Source organism: Gopherus evgoodei, chromosome 12 (assembly GCF_007399415.2).
Source record: "Gopherus evgoodei ecotype Sinaloan lineage chromosome 12, rGopEvg1_v1.p, whole genome shotgun sequence".
Taxonomy (NCBI): domain Eukaryota; kingdom Metazoa; phylum Chordata; order Testudines; family Testudinidae; genus Gopherus; species Gopherus evgoodei.
This window is the reverse complement of record NC_044333.1, coordinates 5,946,881-5,966,449: the sequence shown is the minus strand read 5'-3', so window position 1 is coordinate 5,966,449 and position 19,569 is coordinate 5,946,881. Positions and strand designations below refer to the sequence as shown.

Here is a 19,569-nt window from a genome sequence, read left to right as displayed (position 1 = left end):
CATGTGGCACAAAGGAACTGAAGCTCCTTGCTTGGCTTCTGAGGTGGAATGTGGTGGCAAGTTTGGTACAATCTGTAAATCACCAGTGCTGGAGGACAGGGGTGTTTTCAGCCAATTCAGGCATTTCCTCCAAGAACTCCAGCACCTGCATTCTAAAGCTTTACAAATGCCAGGAGCATAGTCCTCAATGGGCAGTTTTTTATATATTCCAGGAAATCTGGCTCCAAAATAACAGAATTCTAACTAATTCTGATCACTTTGAAATGTTTATTATTCAAATTATTATTTGTTAAGTGGTGACATTATTCTAATCACTGATGAATGAGACAAACTTCAAGAGAGTTCCTGCCCTGGAGACCTGGGAGTGTACAAGAAGGAAGGAGTCTGTCTCCCCTCCCCGCAGAGGGCTGCAATGATCCTGCTCCCTCCTGTCAGGGTCAGTCTGTGGGCGGCCCATGTGCCCTGGTCAGCTGCTAAGTTGCGACTGAGAGAGAAGTCGCAGGGTCAGGATCCCAGGAAGTCGGGATCAGGCACCAAGCTACAGACAGCAGTCAAATAGCAAAGGCAAGGACAAACCAGGGCCAGAAGCTGGAGTTTGGGGTTTATAGCAAGCAAGGCCTGGAGCAGAAGCAGGCAAGCAGTCAGTGTTGTTGCTCAGATAGCTCCCTATCACGGCTTATATACTAGTACTGGCCAACCAGTGGGCAGTGAGGGGCCGCCACTCAGGCCCTGCCACGTCTAGCTTCACAGGGTCCTCTTGTGGCTGCCTAACCTAAGCCTCTAGTGGCAATGCGGAGGCATCAATAGCCCAGTTCCTCCCAGGGCCTAGCCCTGCAGATTCTCATGCATCCACTGCTCCCTCTGGCAATTACATTCTTAAACATACACAAATTAAGACATTCAAGGTTATGGTTCCCATAGCCATGCTGATCTGGACACTTGGCACATCCATCAACACCAACACGAGACAAATACGGCCATGCAGACATGCACAGGGCAGATGAGACATGGCTATCAGGGGAACCGGAACTTCACCTCTCCCGTCTTTGGTAAGTTTCATATTTATTTGCTGCTAGATCTTGCACTAACCCAGTTAATTATAAGTTTCTGCTCTACGGTGTATGGGAAATCTGGCCATAATCCTAGAAGCAGCAAATTTAAAGACTGTTTCACGTCTCACTCACCATGCGAAAGCTTAACCAGTCCCGATGGCAGTAAGGGAAGGCTCCATCCAATTCCAGTGGCAGCTGTGTGCTGTCTATGTGCTTGTGGAGGGACTTCATTGAGTGGAGAAGTTCAATCTGAGAAGAAAAAAAGCACATCTGCATCACGTCTGCCTGCAGAAAGGAGCACTGACGAATCGAGAGTGTCATGTCTACACTGCCAGAAAAGGAATGTTCTTAGCTCGGGTTAGATAACATGCATTGAAACAGCAGTGATGACACAGCATCTCAGCTTTTAACTCAGTTTAGTAGCTCGAGTTCAACCCCAGGCTTCCCTTTTAGGCATCAGCTGAGGATAAAAGCCAAGTTGCTCTTGTCTTCAGTGCTATTTTAACCTGAGTTAGAACAGAAGAACGGCCATACTGCGTCAGACCAAAGTGGCCAATGCCAGGTGCTTCAGAGGGAATGAACAGAACAGGGAATCATCAAGTGATCCATCCCCTGTCACCCAATCCCAGCTTCTGGCAAACGGAGGCTAGAGACACCATCCCTGCCCATCCGGGCTAATAGCCATTGATGGTTGGCTAACCTGAGTCAAGAACACACCTTTTTTTGCAGTGTAGGCATACAATATGAGGGGAAGGGAATAAGTAAGGTGAATGTCTCCCTAGTGATCCACTTTCCAGCAGGGCTAACAAGAAATCCCAGCTCTCTATGACAGCCTGAATCTCTACACACACAGGGGAGTTACGTGAAATCCAATCACAATACGAAGGAAAAAACAAAAGCTCAGCAATCTTAGAATAATTCACTAGCTTCCCGTTCTATAGTTCAATGAGCAAACTGGAAGCAAAGCAGTGTGAAACGGAAGCTTGAAAGGAGCCAGGAATTCCTCCAAAGCCAAAAATTATCTGGTGGCGACAGAGCAAATCTCTGCCTTCCATGGTCACATGGCATAGTATGATTCATGCATGTTTATAAAGTTTCTGCGGGACTGTAAAACTGGCCACAGGCTTCCCAAAGTAATGCCCGGCGAAGCATCCTAACACAGCAGATCTTCTCTGCTCCAATCCCAGTGCGCCTCTGATCTATGCCAGGAGTCATTTGCCACTTAGAGGGTACCCAAGATCCAATACACCCCAGCTTGCTCCGGTTAGAGGCTGCAGCTGAGCTGCGCCATCCAAGGAACATAATACCCACAGAGAAAATGGACAAGAGCTGCTGAGAGAGCCTGCAGTGCTGGGCTGGGAGTGAGAAATTCAGACACAAACATCCAACATTCCTCTAGAGTTGCAAAGTTTCCATTTTCTCATTAAAACTGTGACTTTCCCTTTGATTCTGCTGTATGCCAATTTCTTTATTAATCTCTGTTCTGCACCTTCCTGATCCCCTTGGATTTGGCAGCTTTCACTTGTCTAAAAAACTTTTTTTCCATCCATTACTTTGGTTGTTTTCACTCACACAGATATACCTCCCTAGCCCTTGCTCTGTGTCCCCCGCACCCACACACACACAAATGCCCCCTTACGTGTGAATGACTGGTAACAAATGCCTCTGGCTTGTCACCTTTGCTCATTCTCTTTGTAACCAGAGATGGCAACACTCTGCACACACAGCCACATTAAAACAATTTCTCCCCAAATGAACCTCAGAACATTCAGGACCTTTTTCTGAAGGGATCCTGGGTGAAATCTTGGCTCCACTGAAGTCAGTGGGAACTTTGATTTCAAAGGGGCTACTGCTTCACCCCAGGTTTCCTGGCTCCTTACACATTTACAACTGAGGTGGTGTCTGACCCGAGTGCTGACAACATGTCGAGTCCAATACTCCACTCACTCACCTGCCGGCAATTCAGAGAGCGTCTTCCACACTCAGATTGTGAGCTCTTTGGAGCAGAGATTGTCCTGCTATCTCATGTATCTACAGTGTCCAGCACAGGGGCCCTGTGAAGGGGTACGCAGCAAACCCCGTGCTGGGCAACACAGGTTAACAGGATAACGTGGGCTCCGCCCCATCACATTTGTGAGAGCTTAAAAGGGAGAAACCCAGCTCAGATGATGGGACACCAGACCAGACCTGACCTGATCTCCAGTCCTCAGCTCCTGGAGAGAGGGCTGGCTGAAGGCAGGAGCTCCTCAATGAACCCTCCCTGAGGGAAAGGAGACCCCAATGCTGACTCACCTGGAGAGGGAACCATTCCCCTCTATTACCTGTGAAGTCATTTTAGGACTGCAGCCCAACGAGCGCCCTCCGAAGGAGGAGAGCCTAAGATCAGCTTTGGGATGATTCCGTTGTGTTATTTCCCTTGTTGTTCTGTTCACTGACAACCCCAGAAGGGGCCGACTACCTGGGGCCCAATCAGATGGCTCAGAACTGCAGTGGGAAAAATGCCCAGACATCAAAGAGCACAGAGTGGTCCAGGTGAGTGCTTAGCCCCTGACCAGAGCCTTAGGGAGTCCCTGGGGAGGGAACTCTGGTGACAGAGCCCCACCCCTGACTGGGCCCTCTAGGTGTTGCTACCACCCTACAAATAATATACTTTTGGAGGCTGCTCTATCAATTTTGACTCACTGAAGTCATGCGGCAGTTGCAAGGTCAGAACTACAGGTGAGAGGGGACGCAGAAGTTAAGCTTCCAACAGCCACACTAACTTAGCCACGCTGTGCATCTTCTGCATTTTGAGGTTTACATTTTGCAACTATCAGTAATATATTAAGCTACTCCTTTAACACGCCTCTCCCTTCATTGGACCTTTCTGTGCTGAGCTTCCTGGAGTCACAGAACTGCACCTCTGCCACAGAGTTCAAGGCCAGGAGGGGCTGCATCTAATCCAGTGTTTCTCAAATGCTGCCACATGCGGCCACCAGGGCCTTTCCTTGCGGCCACAGTCACCTGGCCTGTGATAGGGGGGCGCAAAGCAGTGGCTCCTCTCCCAGGTTCACAAGCATTCAGGACTTAAATTTGTCCCAGGGCTTGCCGAGGTTGAGTAAGTCTGCTGCGAAAATGGTATTAACAAACATACAAATATCACTTTTCACAGCAGAAGACTTACCAGCTAGCAAGTCTTAGAAGAAGAAAAAAATTGTAATCAAAAATGCAAAAGAAACAACAACAAAAAGACAACAACATGCAAAGCACCTTATTTGTGTTTCTATTCTGTTTAGGTCCAGTAAAGGATAGCGACAACTGTAAATTATTTTTATTACTGAGTCTGAAAAAACCCTACCAAGAGTCGATGGCCGCACTCTGAGGCCACCAAAATTTTTGTTGTGAGAACCCCATGTCTGACCTCTTGCATAATACAGCCAGAGAATTCCACCCTGTGATTCCAGTGTCAACCCCTGATTTGGGGCTGAGAACATGACTTGGCCATTAAAATTACTCATTTTCTACCTCCGTGTGATGAAATCATGAGGCCTTTTCCTAAAGCCCTCACTCAGCCCACGCCCAGGTCAAAGTGTCAGGGAAGCCACTGGGGAGTCCTGTGGTCACTGGGCCCAGCTGAAGGGGCCTGTATTTCCTCTGGGACAGCAGGAGTACAGGGGAGTGGCATTAGTGGAGGAAGTGCCTCCCAACTTCCCAACATCCCAACGCGAGTGCCAGCTGGGGAGGTAGCACCCCCCGGAGACACCAAAGCCAGACAACAGTTCTGAAACATAGTCATCAGCAGCCAGGACTTCCAGGCCTTAGGTCTGACGATTCCCCACCACTTGGGCAGTCAGAACTGGCAGGGAAGAGAACAGACACTCCACCACTGAAAAGGGTGTTGATGTTCCCCATCCTTGGTGTCCTCTCTTCCCCTTGTAGGAGTGCTCAGCTGAGCACAACAACAATGCTGCCCCATTGGGGGATTTAGCCTGTTGTTGACAACAGGGCCTGAAAAGTTCTCAAGTCAGTGTTCATTGTGCACAACTCCCCACTGTATCCTTCCTGCTAGAGTCTTATCAAAGAGCTTTCTGGTATCCTGACATTCATGGGCATATGTGAGAGTGATGGACTTGGCAATAAACGATCTACTCAATTCGTAAACATTTATAGCCCCTTAAATATCACACCGGAAAGAGAGACCATCACCATAAAACAGAGAGCAGCACTACAGAGATTTCAAGTGAGAATGAACGTACATTAGTGCACAGAGAGCTCACTGTTCAGAGGGTTAACACAAGTCTCAGGCGCTCCCCAACAGTTCCTGCATGCATGCTTCCATTACCTGCACTGCTGTTGGCTTCTCCATCCGAAAAGTGAGATCTCTTTCAACAAGCAGCAGAACTCCGTGAATACAGTGAGGAACCATGTCCTGTAACAGAGAACAGAGCACAGATCTCTTACGAGCTGGATGGATTGCTTAGGAGTATGTACCATTAGTTTTATTTCAACACAAGAGATTGCAATGCCTTCTTCAAAGATAGTTGCAACTGCAAACTGAAGGGCACAGTCTCCCCCGAAGGGGCAGGCAGTCATATCTGTTGGTGAGGATCTGCCCTAAAGGGAACATGCTCTCCAAGCTGTTAGCCCTGGGAAACACTGCACAGAGTCAGGGTACCTGGATGCAGTAAAAAAGCTGCTTTCTCACCGGGCACTGCCCCTAACTGAAAAGTAGCATTTTCCCCACAATGCCAGCAAATTTGTGTTCTTTACTTAACTGCTCCCAGCCCAACACCAAGGATGTGCCTCCAGCCACTAGCGTTAATGGACAGAAGCACCAAATTCAAGGATGTCCTGGCAGCTGTGGCCTCAAACTCTCTCTTTCCTGCTCCAGCAGGAGGCCTCCACAGGGAGAACATTCCACAGGGAAGTTAGAGACAGGCCCAAAGAGCTAAGACAGGAGTAAAGAAAACAGACTATGTGAATAGCGGAGTCACTATGGCTTGGTTTGGGCAGCAGGGAAGGCTTCATATTTTAGCAAACGTTCTAATAATAGGTGCTCTTCCAATAAAAGGCTACAGGCAAGTCTCATCTTACGCGGGGGGTCCGTTCTGCGGTTAGCGCATACAGCAAAAACCGCGTATAGCGAAACTCACTGAGTTGAATGGCGGGCGGAATCACCCGCACCACAGATGCAGTTTTTATATTGTTATTTTTCTTTTTTTCCCCGTTTTTGCCGACTGTGCAAAGCTGAATTCGCGCATCTTTAATGCAACTAAGATGCGACTTGCCTGTATAGAAAAGCCTTTGCCCAAGCTAAGTTGTGAGGGGTTTTGGACTGGTAAAGCCAAAAGACCAGAAGTAAAATTATAAGCACAAGAATGGAAAGGTTAAGGTGGCGAGGGGGGCCAATTAACTGCCCAGGCTGCACCTGGAGGAGGAGCCAGGGAGCAGGGATTAATTAGACAGGGTCAGCTGGACAGAACAGGAGGGGCCTGTCTAAAGCCCAGGGGCTGAGCGCAGCAGAGGGGCTGCAGGGAAGCAGTCTGCAGTCACTCCCTGGGAGAAGTGAGGTGTGTTTGGGGCTGTAGATATAGGTAGCCTACAGCTACTCCCTGGGAGCAGGGAGTCTGGCCTGGCAAACCCAGAGCTGGGAGAGCTGAGAAGGTAGGAAAAGCAGCAACGTATGGGGTAGGGCAGACCTTGGCCACTGAGAGGGTCCCTGAGCTGGAAACTGGTGTAGAGGGTGGGTGCAGGTTTCTCTACCAGCCACCGGGGAAGCAGTACGGACCAGACAGCAGTGAATGGACCGCCTGGGACAATTCACCTTGGAAGACTTCGATACCCCAGAAGGGGAGGACAGTAGTGACCTGGGTGGGAGGGTCAAGTTCATGAACAAGAAGCTGCAGCTGCTGGGGCAAGAGAAGCAACAGGGTCAGAGAAGATAGGTGAAGGGACTGCTAGAGGAGGGTGCAGCACGTGGAAAGAGTTTATCCCCAGAGCAGCCAGGAGGAGGCGCCCTGGTGATGAGTGAAACCCCCGACAGCAAATACTCTTTTTTTTGTATAGCTTCAGCTGCAATCTGTCCAGAACAAATGCAATTGACCAGCAAGCCTTTGACAGGAGAACTCTGTAACTGTATTCTCCAATGACCTTTAAGGACATAACACCCAGAGTGAGCAGCAGCACAAGCAGACAAAGTAGGCAATCACTGGAAAACACAGGGGATGATGAACTCCAGCAAATAGCACTGCAGATTGCTTTAACAGTCTCCCATTTCTACCCCATAGGCTGAACTTGACTCTGCATTAATGACTTGAGAGCCAGCTCTAAGAACACACTTCTGCCTCAACTCACTGCGAAAGGTGGAAGGGGTGGTCCAAGCCTGATGTCTTGAGTTCTAAAGGTGCTTCCCCTTAACTGAGCTAGTTCTTGGTCTTTCTTTTGATTGAGAAATAAAGGCCACTGTGCAGAGGCCCAATTCAGGATTCTACAAATATAAGGGCCAAAACCGCAATGGAGATCTTTGGGCAAGGAAACAGACTTTTTCTTATGCTAAAGAAGGATCTCTCCTCACTCCACCCCCTTGGTCTCCTTGTATGAGTGGGATACAATTCTAACAATTGTCCCTTCTAAGCATACAGGGGTTTTTCTGAATCTTTTATTCACCTTTTCATTTGATCACTGACAAATGTCAGGAAAAGGCCAGAACAGCACAACAAGTTCAGAATTACTGGGGTAAAAACTGGAGATCACCAGGGAGGGGACGGGACAGGGAGAGAAACAGAGATCACAGCTGTACAGACATCCTGGAATTTGACTGGTGTCTCTGCTGGATAATGCAGGTGGAGGAAGATGAACCATCATTTCAAGACAGGTGGTGGCACTGAACATTTATGTTTAATTAAGTTCCCCGCCACCGCCCTTCTTCTCCTCCTCCTACCTGCTTGCGTAATAGGGTCACAATGCTAATGTTCTGACAACCCAATAATTTCTGAGAACACACGGTGAGGCTGTAAAATTGGAATTATGATTACAGATAATCAGAAAGTGTGCATGGGGAGGAGGGTTCCTGTGGAAATTTTCATTGAAAAATTTAAAAAATTTTATCCAAAAACTGTCAGAGACTGAAATTTTTTTAGTTTTCCAGAAAAGAAAATGTCAGAAGACAGGATTGTCGGTGGCCAGGCCTAGTGGCCAGAGCAGGAGTCAGGCCTAGTGGTCAGCATCTAGACACCAGAACCCCGGGTTGAGATAGGGCCAAAGCCAGGAAGCAGGGCCAAAGATCAGAATCAGAGTCAGAATTCAAATGCCAGAGCCAAAGGTGCAGGTGGAGTCAGGAATCAGAGCTGAGAGTCAGAACTGGATCACCAGGAATCAGGGAAGGCAGGACGGGAACACGGCTGGGTGCAGGGCAGGATGTGGGCTGGAGCCGTGGAGGAGCACAGCAGGAGCAGGGCTTGGGGAGACAAGCACAGGAAGGCAGAGTGTCGGTGAGCATGTGCATTGAACAGCCAGCAAGCTGTCGCTGCTGCTAGGTTTAAGAACTGGCCTGCGGGCTTCTTCAGCCAATCAGGTTTCCGAGGGCATCAGGAGTACTGAACGGGCGCAGCTGAGGGCCATACTCCTGACAGAATATGGAATATTTCGAAGAAAAGCAGACACTTTCCACACCAGTTGTTGTTTAGTCAGAAGCTCAATGATCAGTTGGAAAAAAGTTAACAGAACAACGTTGACCAGACCAAATTCCGACTTGCAGGTTGAATGAGGCAGAAGGAGGAACTGGCTCACAAGAGGTTAGAAAGGGAAGGACACAATCTGAGCAAGTAAGAGGCTGGCAAAGGAAACTTCCCATAGCTCACAATCGATTTTTGACAGGTTTCAGAGTAGCAGCCGTGTTAGTCTGTATCCGCAAAAAGAACAGGGGTACTTGTGGCACCTTAGAGACTAACAAATTTATTTCAGCATGAGCTTTCGTGAGCAACCGAAGAAGTGAGCTGTAGCTCACGAAAGCTCATGCTGAAATAAATTTGTTAGTCTCTAAGGTGCCACAAGTACTCCTAATCGATTTTTGGTCTCTTGCTTGCTGTGTTGCTGTAGTCGCATTGGTCCCAGGATATGAGAGAGACAAGCTGGGTGAGCAGGCTAATAAAAACTAAAAAAGAGCTACCGTTGCTTAACAATCATGTAAAAGAAGCAGTGAGAGATAAAAAGGCATCTTTTAAAAAGTGGAAGACAAATCTTAAATAGAAAGGAGTATAAACACTGCCAAATTAAGTGTAAAAATGTAAGAAAAGCCAAAAAGGAGTTTGAAAAACAGCTAGCCAAAATGTAATAACAATGTTTTTTAAGTACATCAGAAGCAGGAAGCCTGCTAAACAACCGTGGGGCCCCTGGACGATCAAGATACAAAAGGAGCACTTAAAGATGATAAAGTAATTGAGGAGAAACTAAATTAATTCTTTGCTTCAGTTTCCGTGGCTGAGGATGTTAGGGAGATTCCTAAACCTGAGCTGGCTTTTGTAGGTGACAAACCTGAGGAATTGTCACAGATTGAGGTGTCATTAGAGGAGATTTTGGAATTAATTGATAAACTTAACAGTAACAAGTCACTGGGACCAGATAGCATTCACCCAAGAATTTTGAAAGAACTCAAATGTGAAATTGTGGAACTATTAACTAGGGTTTGTAACCTGTCCTTTAAATCGGCTTCTGTACCTAATGACTGGAAGATAGCTAATGTAACACCAATATTTAAAAAGGGCTCTAGAGGTGATCCTGGCAATTACAGACCAGTAAGTCTTAACGTCAGTACTGGGCAAATTAGCTGAAACAATAGTAAAGAATAAAATTGTCAGACACATAGAAGAACATAAATTCTTGGGCAAAAGTCAACATGGTTTCTGTAAAGGGAAATTGTGTCTTACTAATCTATTAGAGTTCTTTGAAGGAGTCAACAAACATGTGGACAAGGGGGATCCATTGGACACAGTGTACTTAAGATTTCCAGAAAGCCTTTGACAAGGTCCCTCACCAAAGGCTCTTACGTAAATTAAGTTGTCATGGGATAAAAGGGACGGTCCTTTCATGGACTGAGAATCGGTTAAAAGACAAGGAACAAAGGATAGGAATAAATGGTAAATTCTCAGAATAGAGAGGGTTAACTAGTGGTCCAAGGGTCAGTCCTAGGACCATTCCTATTCAATTTATTCATAAATGATCTGGAGAAAGGGGTAAAAAGTGAAGTGGCAAAGTCTGCAGACTGCTCAAGATAGTTAAGACAAAAGCAGACTGAACTTCAAAATGATCTCACAAAACTAAGTGATTGGGCAAAAAAATGGCAAATGAAATTTAATGTGGATAAATGTAAAGTAATTCACCTTGGAAAAAATAACCCAACTATACATACAATATGATGGGGGCTAATTTAGCTACAACGAATCAGGGAAAAGATCTTGGAGTCATGGATAATTCTCTGAAGACGTCTACGTAATTTGCAGCAGCAGTCAAAAAAGCAAATAGGATGTTAGGAATCATTCAAAAGGGGATAGAAAATAAGATGGAGAGTATCTTATTGCCCTTATATAAATCCATGGGACACCCACATCTTGAATACTTGTGTACAGATGTGGTCTTCTCATCTCAAAAAAGATGTACTGGCACTAGAAAAGGTTCAGAGAAGGGAAACTTAAATGATTAGGGGGTTGGAACTGGTCCCATATGAGGGGAGATTAAAGAGGCTAGGACTCTTCAGCTTGGAAAAGAAGAGACTAAGGGGGGATATGATAGAGGTATATAAAATCATGAGTGATGTGGAGAAAGTAAATAAGGAAAAGTTATTTACTTGTTCCCATAATACAAGAACTAGGGGCCACCAAATGAAATTAATGGGCAGCAGGTTTAAAACAAATAAAAGGAAGTTCTTATTCACACAGTGCACAGTCAACTTGTGGAACTCCTTACCTGAGGAGGTTGTGAAGGCTAGAACTATAACAGGGTTTAAAAGAGAACTGGATAAATTCATGGAGGTTAAGTCCATTAATGGCTATTAGCCAGGATGGGTAAGGAATGGTGTTCCTAGACTATGTTTGTCGGGAGGGGAGATGGATGGCAGGAGAGTGATCACTTGATCATTGCCTGTTAGGTTCACTCCCTCTGGGGCACCTGGCATTGGCCACTGTCGGTAGACAGGATACTGGGCTAGAAGGACTTTTGGTCTGACCCAGTATGGCCATTCTTATGTTCTTAGCTGAGGGAACTGGGCTTAGTTAGTCTGCAGAAGAGAAGAGTGAGGGGGGATTTGATAGCAGCCTTCAACTACTTGAAGGGGGATTGCAAAGAGGATAGAGCTCGGTTGTTTAGTGGTGGCAGATGACAGAACAAGAAGCAATGGTCTCAAGTTGCAGTGAGGAAGGTCTAGGCTGGATATTAAGAAACACTATTTCACTAGGAGAGTGGTGAAGCACTGGAATGGTTTACCTAGGGAGGTGGTGGAATCTCCATCCTTAGAGGTTTTTAAGGTCTGGCTTGACAAAGCCCTGGCTGGGATGATTTAGTTGGGGTTGGTCCTGCTTTGAGAAGGGGATTGGACAAAATGACCTCCTGAGGTCTCTTCCAACCGTAATCTTCTATGATCTTTTCTTCTGGCACAAACAGGAGTATATAACCATTCATCCCCTGAGATACATTGGGATTTGAACACCAAAACATATTCTAGTCTATACTCTACAGTCTAGGTAATAGGGCCTTAAGGCTAGGGTACTGACCTAGGACTCAAGAGTACAGGGTTTTATTCCTAGCTCTGCCATTGGCCTGCCGGGTAAGAAAGTCACTTTAATTTCTCTGTGCCTCACTTTCTCCATCTGTAAAATGGGGATAATGATACCGACCTCCTTTGTAGAGTGCGTTGAGATCTTCTAATTCACAGATTCCAAGATCAGAAGGGACCATTCTGAGCATCTAATCTGAACTCCTGCATGACACAGGCCACAGAACACCCCCAAAATAATTCCTAGAGCATAACATTTAGAAAAACATCCAATCTTGGCTTAAAAATAGTCAATGATGGAGACACCACCACAACCCTTGGAAAATTGTTCCCAGTAGGAGGAGTGGGGAGAAGAAACCCAACTGGTTTGAAGAAGGAGCTTGATAAATGTATTAACAGTATGATACAATGGGGTACCATGATACCAGGGAACTGGACTCAATGACTCAAGAGGGAGGCCCGTTCTAGTCCTATGTTCTGATCACCCCAGCTCCCTAAGATCGTTGCTGATTTCTAGGAAGTCTGTCATCTGAAACATAGCTATGTAGCCTACAGAACCCAGCGCCTCTGCAACACCTCAGAGCCCCGAGCCAGGCACCAAGGAGCGACACTATGGGCTTGGCTACACTTGTGAGGTACAGCGCATGAAAGGAGCCCCGGGTGCACTAGCTCACTGGCAAGCGCTCTGACTCCACGGCTACAGTGCTGCTGGTTCTCCACCTTGGCGAGAGGAATAACATTTGATGCGCCCCTACTGGAGCGCCGCGGCATCAGTGTGAACGAGGTGTTGCATTACTGCGCTCTAATCAGCCTCCGGAAACATCCCATAATCCCCTTAAGTCAAGTGGCCACTCTTGCCATTGTTTTGGATATGCCCTTTGAAAGCTCCGTTTGACAGCCGGTTGCTTATCTGCTCCAAGACAAAGCAACCATTACTGTGGAATGCTGTGTGTGTGTGAGAGAGGCGGGGGGAGGTCTGCTGCTGTCTGAACTTACAAGACAGTATGGTGACATGCTCTCAGCCCCCCAAAAACCCACTCTCTCCCCCCACATACAAACAACACACTGTCACACTCCACCCCAGCCCCCATTTGAAAAGCACGTTGCATCCACTTGCATGCTGGGATAGCTACCACAATGCACTGCTCTCTGTGGCTGTTGCAAGAGCTGCTAATGTGGCCACGCCAGTGCGCTGTCAGCTGTCAGTGTGGACAGACTGCAGTGCTTTCTCTACTGCACTCTACGAAGGCTGGTTTAATTCACTGCGCTCTCCAAGTGTAGCCATGCCCTATGAAATGAAAGACACTCCCTTTCCCAGGAGCTGTGAATGTTACCCCTGCAGCACTGGGAGCAAGAGCACAGCACGGTCACCATGAGATACTCCCTTGCCCCAGGGGCTAAGCATGCTGCCTGAGCACAGCTCCCAACTCCACCCAGCTCTGGAAGGAAGAGAGGGAACCCATGACTCAGCCCTAGCTCTCTGATGTGGCAGAGCAAAGCACCACCCACCCAGCCAAGCGGCCTCTCTGTATGCACAAGTGTCACTAAAATCTCATCCTGGGTTCATTCAGTCTGTTTGAGTGGACACCCTGAGGGGCCAAAAGGCCAGTGCAAAGAGGCACCTGCTTAGCCATGATTAGTTGCAACTACAACTCATTATCTTGTTTGGATTTCTAACAACAGATGGGAAATAAGTTCTGATCAATGTCAACACAATGCACTTCATTTCCAGCTGACTGACATGAAAGCCTTTGACCTGAAACAAGATTAAGTTACAGCATGTCTGCTTCCAATCATTCTCGCCCTCCCCACCCCCCCACCGATCAGCAGCAGGACGGGTTCCTCAGAAGACCACTGACATAAAGCACCGCCCTCCTCTTTCAGAGACAGTCCCGCCAGCCACGGCCACAGCACTGGCGTTTCTGCTTCACTTTTAATTCGTCTTTGAAAGTGACGGTCTACTGAATATTTCATGCAGCTGATGAATGAAAACAAAATCTTGATGCCAACAGAGACACTCGCCAGAAATGTGGCAGCACATTCTGAGCAGAATTCCGTGGACAGCACTTACGAGCCTGGGGACAAGGCTCTCAGCAGTGGCTGAAAGGAGTGCAGCTGTTCTTCCCCCAAAGTCAGGACTCTGGCTTTTCCTGAGGGCTGGTAAGTACAGGCAGGGGGGTCCCCCTGAAACAGGCCAGCGCTCCACCTCCTGAAAGCAGCCAAAACCTGGGATGGCATGGATGGATTTCAGGAAGCCAGAACACAGCAACCACGCCAAAGAGCCTGGGGCCAAAAGACTGGGGCTGCTTCTACAGGCTCACCTGCAGTAAATTGAAAGCCTTAAAAAGGGCAGGAACTGGTGAACAGCGACGAGCATCTACCAGAATGGTTAGGCCCAAAGCTCGGCACTCTGCTCTGTGAGGAAAAGAAAAGACGAGTTAGTGTGTCATTGCCACAGTGCAGCACGAGCTATTCATGCGGTACTGTTAGATAACATGGTGTACCGTGCTGGGCATGCCCGATACAGCTTTGTAAACGGAAGCCACTAACTGGCCTTACTTTGTTAGCCACAATATCTTCTTCCCTTTGAGGTTGCCTAGGCTGCTCCTTCTTCTTCCCTTGTACTGCTAAGTAAATTCCTGATGCCTTACCTACCACTCCTCCCATGACACTGTAATTCCAGCTATGCTGCTCCACTCCCCAGACCCCAGCAGCAAATCCTCTGACAACACAGACTATCACATCTCTCTGGAGGCAGGTAGTGAGGAGGGAAGCCATGGGGAGTGCCAGCACTCACTGACTGTGCCCGAGGGCTGGAACGCAGCATCACTTACATCCTTTCGGCTGCACTGACAACAAAGCTCACACTTGGAACTAATCGTATTTTTCAAAGTATTACAAAACGCAGACCAGGAGCTAAGACCCAACGGAGTCTGTGAGTAGGGTGACCAGACAGCAAATGTGAAAAATTGAGACAGGGGGTGGAGGGTAATAGGAGCCTATATAAGAAAAAAGACCCAAAAATCAGGACTGTCCCTATAAAATCGGAACATCTGGTCACCCTATCTGTGAGGATCTGGAAGAAGCCCCATGGCAGCAGCAGTTGGGGTTGAAAACTACAGAGCACACGACAGACTGATACATTCTGAATGCGTTTAGCTCTACCAGGCAAACTGTATCACATCCGTGATGCCAATACGTCACTCGTCCAGCTGAGGTACACTTGCTCAGCCTCTGCAGCCGCCTTCAGCACTGGAGGACAGGCTGTCAGGAAGATTGTTTCCTAGATCTATATGACAGGGCTGTTGCATGAGTTGCTGGGCTACCCCAGAATTGTCAACGTCATGTTTTCTAAGCCCTATTTTCTGAGTTAATGCAGAAGAGTGAGAAATGGTTTGGATTCATGGCAATGCTTGGAAACGTAGAACAATATACACATAGCACTACTGCTTAGCATGTGTATACTGCAAGCTGCATGGCCAAAGCCAGCAGATCTGTGGCTTGTGCAGATTCTGAGCTGTTTGGGGCCATCTCCTCATGCTGCCAAAGGCAGCCAGCTCCATCCAGCTCCAAACTAGGTGCCAGTAGAGATTGCCCTGTCCTGCCTGTCTGACACCCTGCCCAGCCTGGAAATGGCACCAACCTTGGGATGCTGTGCAAGTACAGGAGGAGGCGCACCAGCTCGCTGGTGTTGCAGTGAGGGTTTAGCCAAATCGTGTTCCTTGTGGTGATTATGGCCACTGCACGTCCACACTTGTCTCTGGTGCCTGAAAATGAGAATTTATTTTAACATCTGCAGTTTGTCAGAGCCTTGAAGGATTCCCCCACAGATTACCTCCAGGGCAGCCCAGCTCACCCACGGCCCTTGTGATTCTCCCTGTAAATTACAGCCTTGCTGTTGGGACCAAATGCTCTTCCCCTACTTTCCACCCCCACAGAATTGAGTACACATCCTCCACGACACACCAGTGCCCACCAGGAGAAGACCAGGACTTGCCATTGAAGCAGTGCCATGGCCACTGAGAGGCACAGACAATGCTCGCTGTTTGCACGGTTTCTGTTGCAGTTACTGGAAACAGCGATTCAGGCCCACACTCAGCACCGCAGAAAGTAATAAAACTCAGGCTTGAAGGGTCTAAAGCCCTCTTGGCCCTCAAGCAGCACGATTACTTTTGCAGCTGATTGCTTATTTAAAGAGCTTTGAAGAACCGTGTGCAGCCTAATCAAATTCAGCACTAGTATTCCAGGCGGAGGGAGGAAAGCCTAGTCTCCCAGCACACAAAGCAGCAGGCTCCTCTTCAGAACAAATCTACAGAGAGGGAACCCGCAGCTCTCACTCCAGGGTCAACACAAGATGGAGGCATCAGAAGCATGGCTTTCCCCTCACTGTGGAGGAGCCCACCACGCTATGGCAGCCCTAAAGGGACAATGGGTGCTGGGCACACATTGTTAACCTTGCAGGAGGTTTGGAGTCCTTCTGCAGGGGATGCCTATGGGTTAAGGTGTGAACAAAGAGAGCATTCACAATGCAGCTGACTCCCCCACCTAAAGCAAGCTGAATTCCCCAGGGCTCTATGCATGGAGCAGATGAAAGACCTTTGCTTTAGCCAAACACCTCAGGTCTTGCCAGCCAGGAAAGGAGAGCTGAAGGCAGTTGTGGCTCTCTCCTTCATGACAAAAATTCCAGTGGCAGAAGTTGAGGGGGTATTTAAGAGGTTATGCAGCATTACACCAGGAATGTGTGATATGTGTTAATTGGCATTCAACAATCCTCCTTGCTTGGCTCGGGACTGCTTGGCTCTGCACTGAGAACAAGGAAGCGAAGGACAGGGGTGGCTCTATGTATTTTGCCGCTCCAAGTACGGCAGGCAGGCGGCTTTCGGCGGCGCACCTGTGGGAGGTCTGCTGGTGCCACAGATTCGGCGGCATGCCTGCAGGAGGTCCACTGGTCCCGTGCCTTCGGCGTACCCGCCGCCAAATTGCCGCCGAAGCCAGACCGTTGGCTGCCGAAGGCTGCCTGACTGCCACCCTCCTGGCGACCAGCAGGCCGCCCCCCGTGCCTTGCCACCCCAGGCACATGGTTGGTGCGCTGATGCCTGGAGCCACCCTGGCAAAGGACCCAACAGGGCAGTACAACTGCACCCGACCGGTGTGTTTCAAAGTTCTACATTTCACCTCAGAGATCCACACCTGGTCTTTTCTAGTCAACAAACCTGGCAGGGGCCCCAGGCAAGGGCAAGTTACCAGGATTGTTGTACCCCACAATCTCATTGTTCTGAGGAGACCGCTCATCTATACAAGCTGGGAACACATGTATCTTGTTTGTTGTAAAAATGGCATGACATGATTAAAAACATCCCAAGAAACCTAAAAAAAGCAGAATTCTAAAAAAAAATAAAATTAAAATTACACTTTTCTGTATCTTGCCCACTTGACCCCTGCTGTCCCCTTGGAGGGAACGTGAATAGAAATAGAGCAAAGTAAATAAGTGGTTTCAGTGAGGGCACAAAGGGCCCCAGATAAACAGATCTGCCCTGCTAGGAGCAAATCTCTCAGTGGAGTTTGGTAATGAGAGCCAGGGCCGCAAGCAGGCATTATTTCAAACAGAGGGGAAATCACAAGTAGGGTTAACCCCTTTTCAGGGAGGAGGACCATTAAATGGTCTTTGTTCTTCTAAAGTCAGGTCTAAACGGGAGATTAAATAAATCAGGAGCCCTGTTACTGCACCTGGAATATTGTGTTCTGTTCAGGGCAGTACAAGACCAAAAAATGGTGCTAAAATAGAAAGAGTTCATTAATACTATATGGAGCTCTGTGAGTTAAGAGAGAAGCCATCAAAACTCTCATGCTCCAGGGCATCAGCTGAGTGCCAGAGAGATCAGGATGGAATCCTCTCTTTATGGACAAGATGATACAATGGTCAAGTTTAGTAGGGGTTGTTTTCACCTTTTATTGAAGCACCAGTTATTGTCCTCTGAATTATTAACTGCAAAAACTGGATTAAACTTTCCTCTGGCTCCCACATAGGAGTATAGAAATTACCTGACCAGCTCAGACAAGGGGTCTGTCTCCATCAGTGGCTGGGACTGGATAATTCACAGGAAACTGCAAGTGCCACAACTGACTAATGAAACATCCTGCCCAGAGGAAAGCTTCTTTTGAACCTCCACTGTTAGTTCCTACCCCTTATAAAACCGTTTTTACTCTCTTCACTGTAACCACAGTGTTCCCATAACCCCTACCCACGTCTAATACCCCATTAGAGGGGCGTGTCTGTGTGTGTTTGAGCACATGCACGTGTCCTCCCCAGTTCACACTCCTCCTAGTATTATGCTGGGCACACCCACTTCCCAGGGATGAGTTGGATGCATTTAGTGCTTCTGATGTTGCTCCTCCCTCAGATGAAGGTTCTCTTCAAGCATTGCTGGAAGGCTGCCCCTGTGTTCACATGTTATGTGCATGTGACAATTTTGGTTTGAATTTTTCATAGATTCATAGAGTTTAAGGGCAGAAGGGACCATCAGATCACCTGGTCTGACCTCCTATACAACACAGGCCAGAGACCTTCACCCAGTTACCCCTGTGTGGAGCCCAACAACTTGTGCCTGGATAAAGGATATCTTCCAGAAAGGCATCCAGACTTGATTTGGTAGTTTGTTCCAATGGTTAATCATCCTCACAGTTAAAAAAACTGGGCCTTATTTCTAATTTGTCTGGTTTCAGTTTCCAGCCACTGGTTTGTGTTCTGCTTTCCTCAGCTAGATTAAAGAGGCTTTTAGTAGGTGTTATTTTCTCCCCATGAAGGTCTTTCTGTAACCAAGTCACCCCTCAGTCTTCTACACGTTGAGCTCCTGAAGTCGCTCATTGTAAGGCATTTTTGCTAGCCCTTGAGTCATTTTTGTGGCTCTTTTCTGCATTCTCTCCAATTTTTCAACATCCTTTTTAAAATGTGGACTCCAGATCTGGATGCAGTATCCTAGTATTGGTCTCACCAGTGCCATAGGCAGAGTTAAAATCACCTCCCTATAGGGTGACCAGACAGTAAGTGTGAAAAATCGGGACGGGGGTAATAGGATCCTGTATAAGAAAAAGACCCCAAAATCGGGACTGTCCCTATAAAATCGGAACATCTGATCACCCTACCTCCCTACTCTGCCCACTAATCCCCTTTAGATAGCCACGGATTGCATTAGCCCTTTTTGCCACTAGGTTGTACTGGGAGCTCTACTGAGTTGCTGGTCCACTATGACCCTTTTCCTACATTGATCAGAACTCTGTCCTAGATTCCTGAGCTCTCTGTCTAGATGTTGTGCACATTGGGCACATGGGTCCCCGTGGTCAATATACCCTTGTTTTACCTCTCTCCTTATCTTTCTCCATGCTGGTTTTCTACATTCATCCCTCTGTAAATAAATATTTCCCTTTCCTATATTCATTGTACTGTTCCAGTGTGTATGTATTTACGTTGGGGGTTGGAACAGGTGCCCCTGGGGTAGAAGGGGAGCACCTTTCCTTGACCGCAGCCATCCCGCAGAGTGGATTCCATCTTGGCCACAAGGATGCTATAGTTACATTAGGACTCCTGGATGCAAATTATCTAGTCCTTCTTGAGCGCAAGGTCCTGTTTGCTGCCAGTCTCCGACTCGGCTTGAAAGCTCCAAGAGTTGGCCAGGGATTTGAGGACCGAACTTCAGAAATGTTTATAGTGAAAGGAATACGGCACACACAGACCTCCTGCCCCACGGGAAAGTCTAAAATGCATCCCTATGAGCA

The 19,569-nt window shown here is 47.7% G+C and overlaps 1 protein-coding gene across 1 annotated transcript in view; it reads right to left on the bottom strand.

Moving 5' to 3' along the window:
• The window catches only part of PLEKHG4 (pleckstrin homology and RhoGEF domain containing G4), a 165,706-nt gene that overhangs the window by 96,232 nt on the left and 49,905 nt on the right, over positions 1-19,569 (bottom strand). The window contains exons 5-8 of the mRNA XM_030581850.1: positions 15,440-15,563; positions 14,118-14,211; positions 5,374-5,460; positions 1,185-1,301 (exon numbers count right to left, since the gene is read on the bottom strand). Coding sequence (XP_030437710.1) covers positions 1,185-1,301; positions 5,374-5,460; positions 14,118-14,211; positions 15,440-15,563 — 422 coding nt within the window. The remainder of the gene's footprint in view (positions 1-1,184; positions 1,302-5,373; positions 5,461-14,117; positions 14,212-15,439; positions 15,564-19,569) is intronic.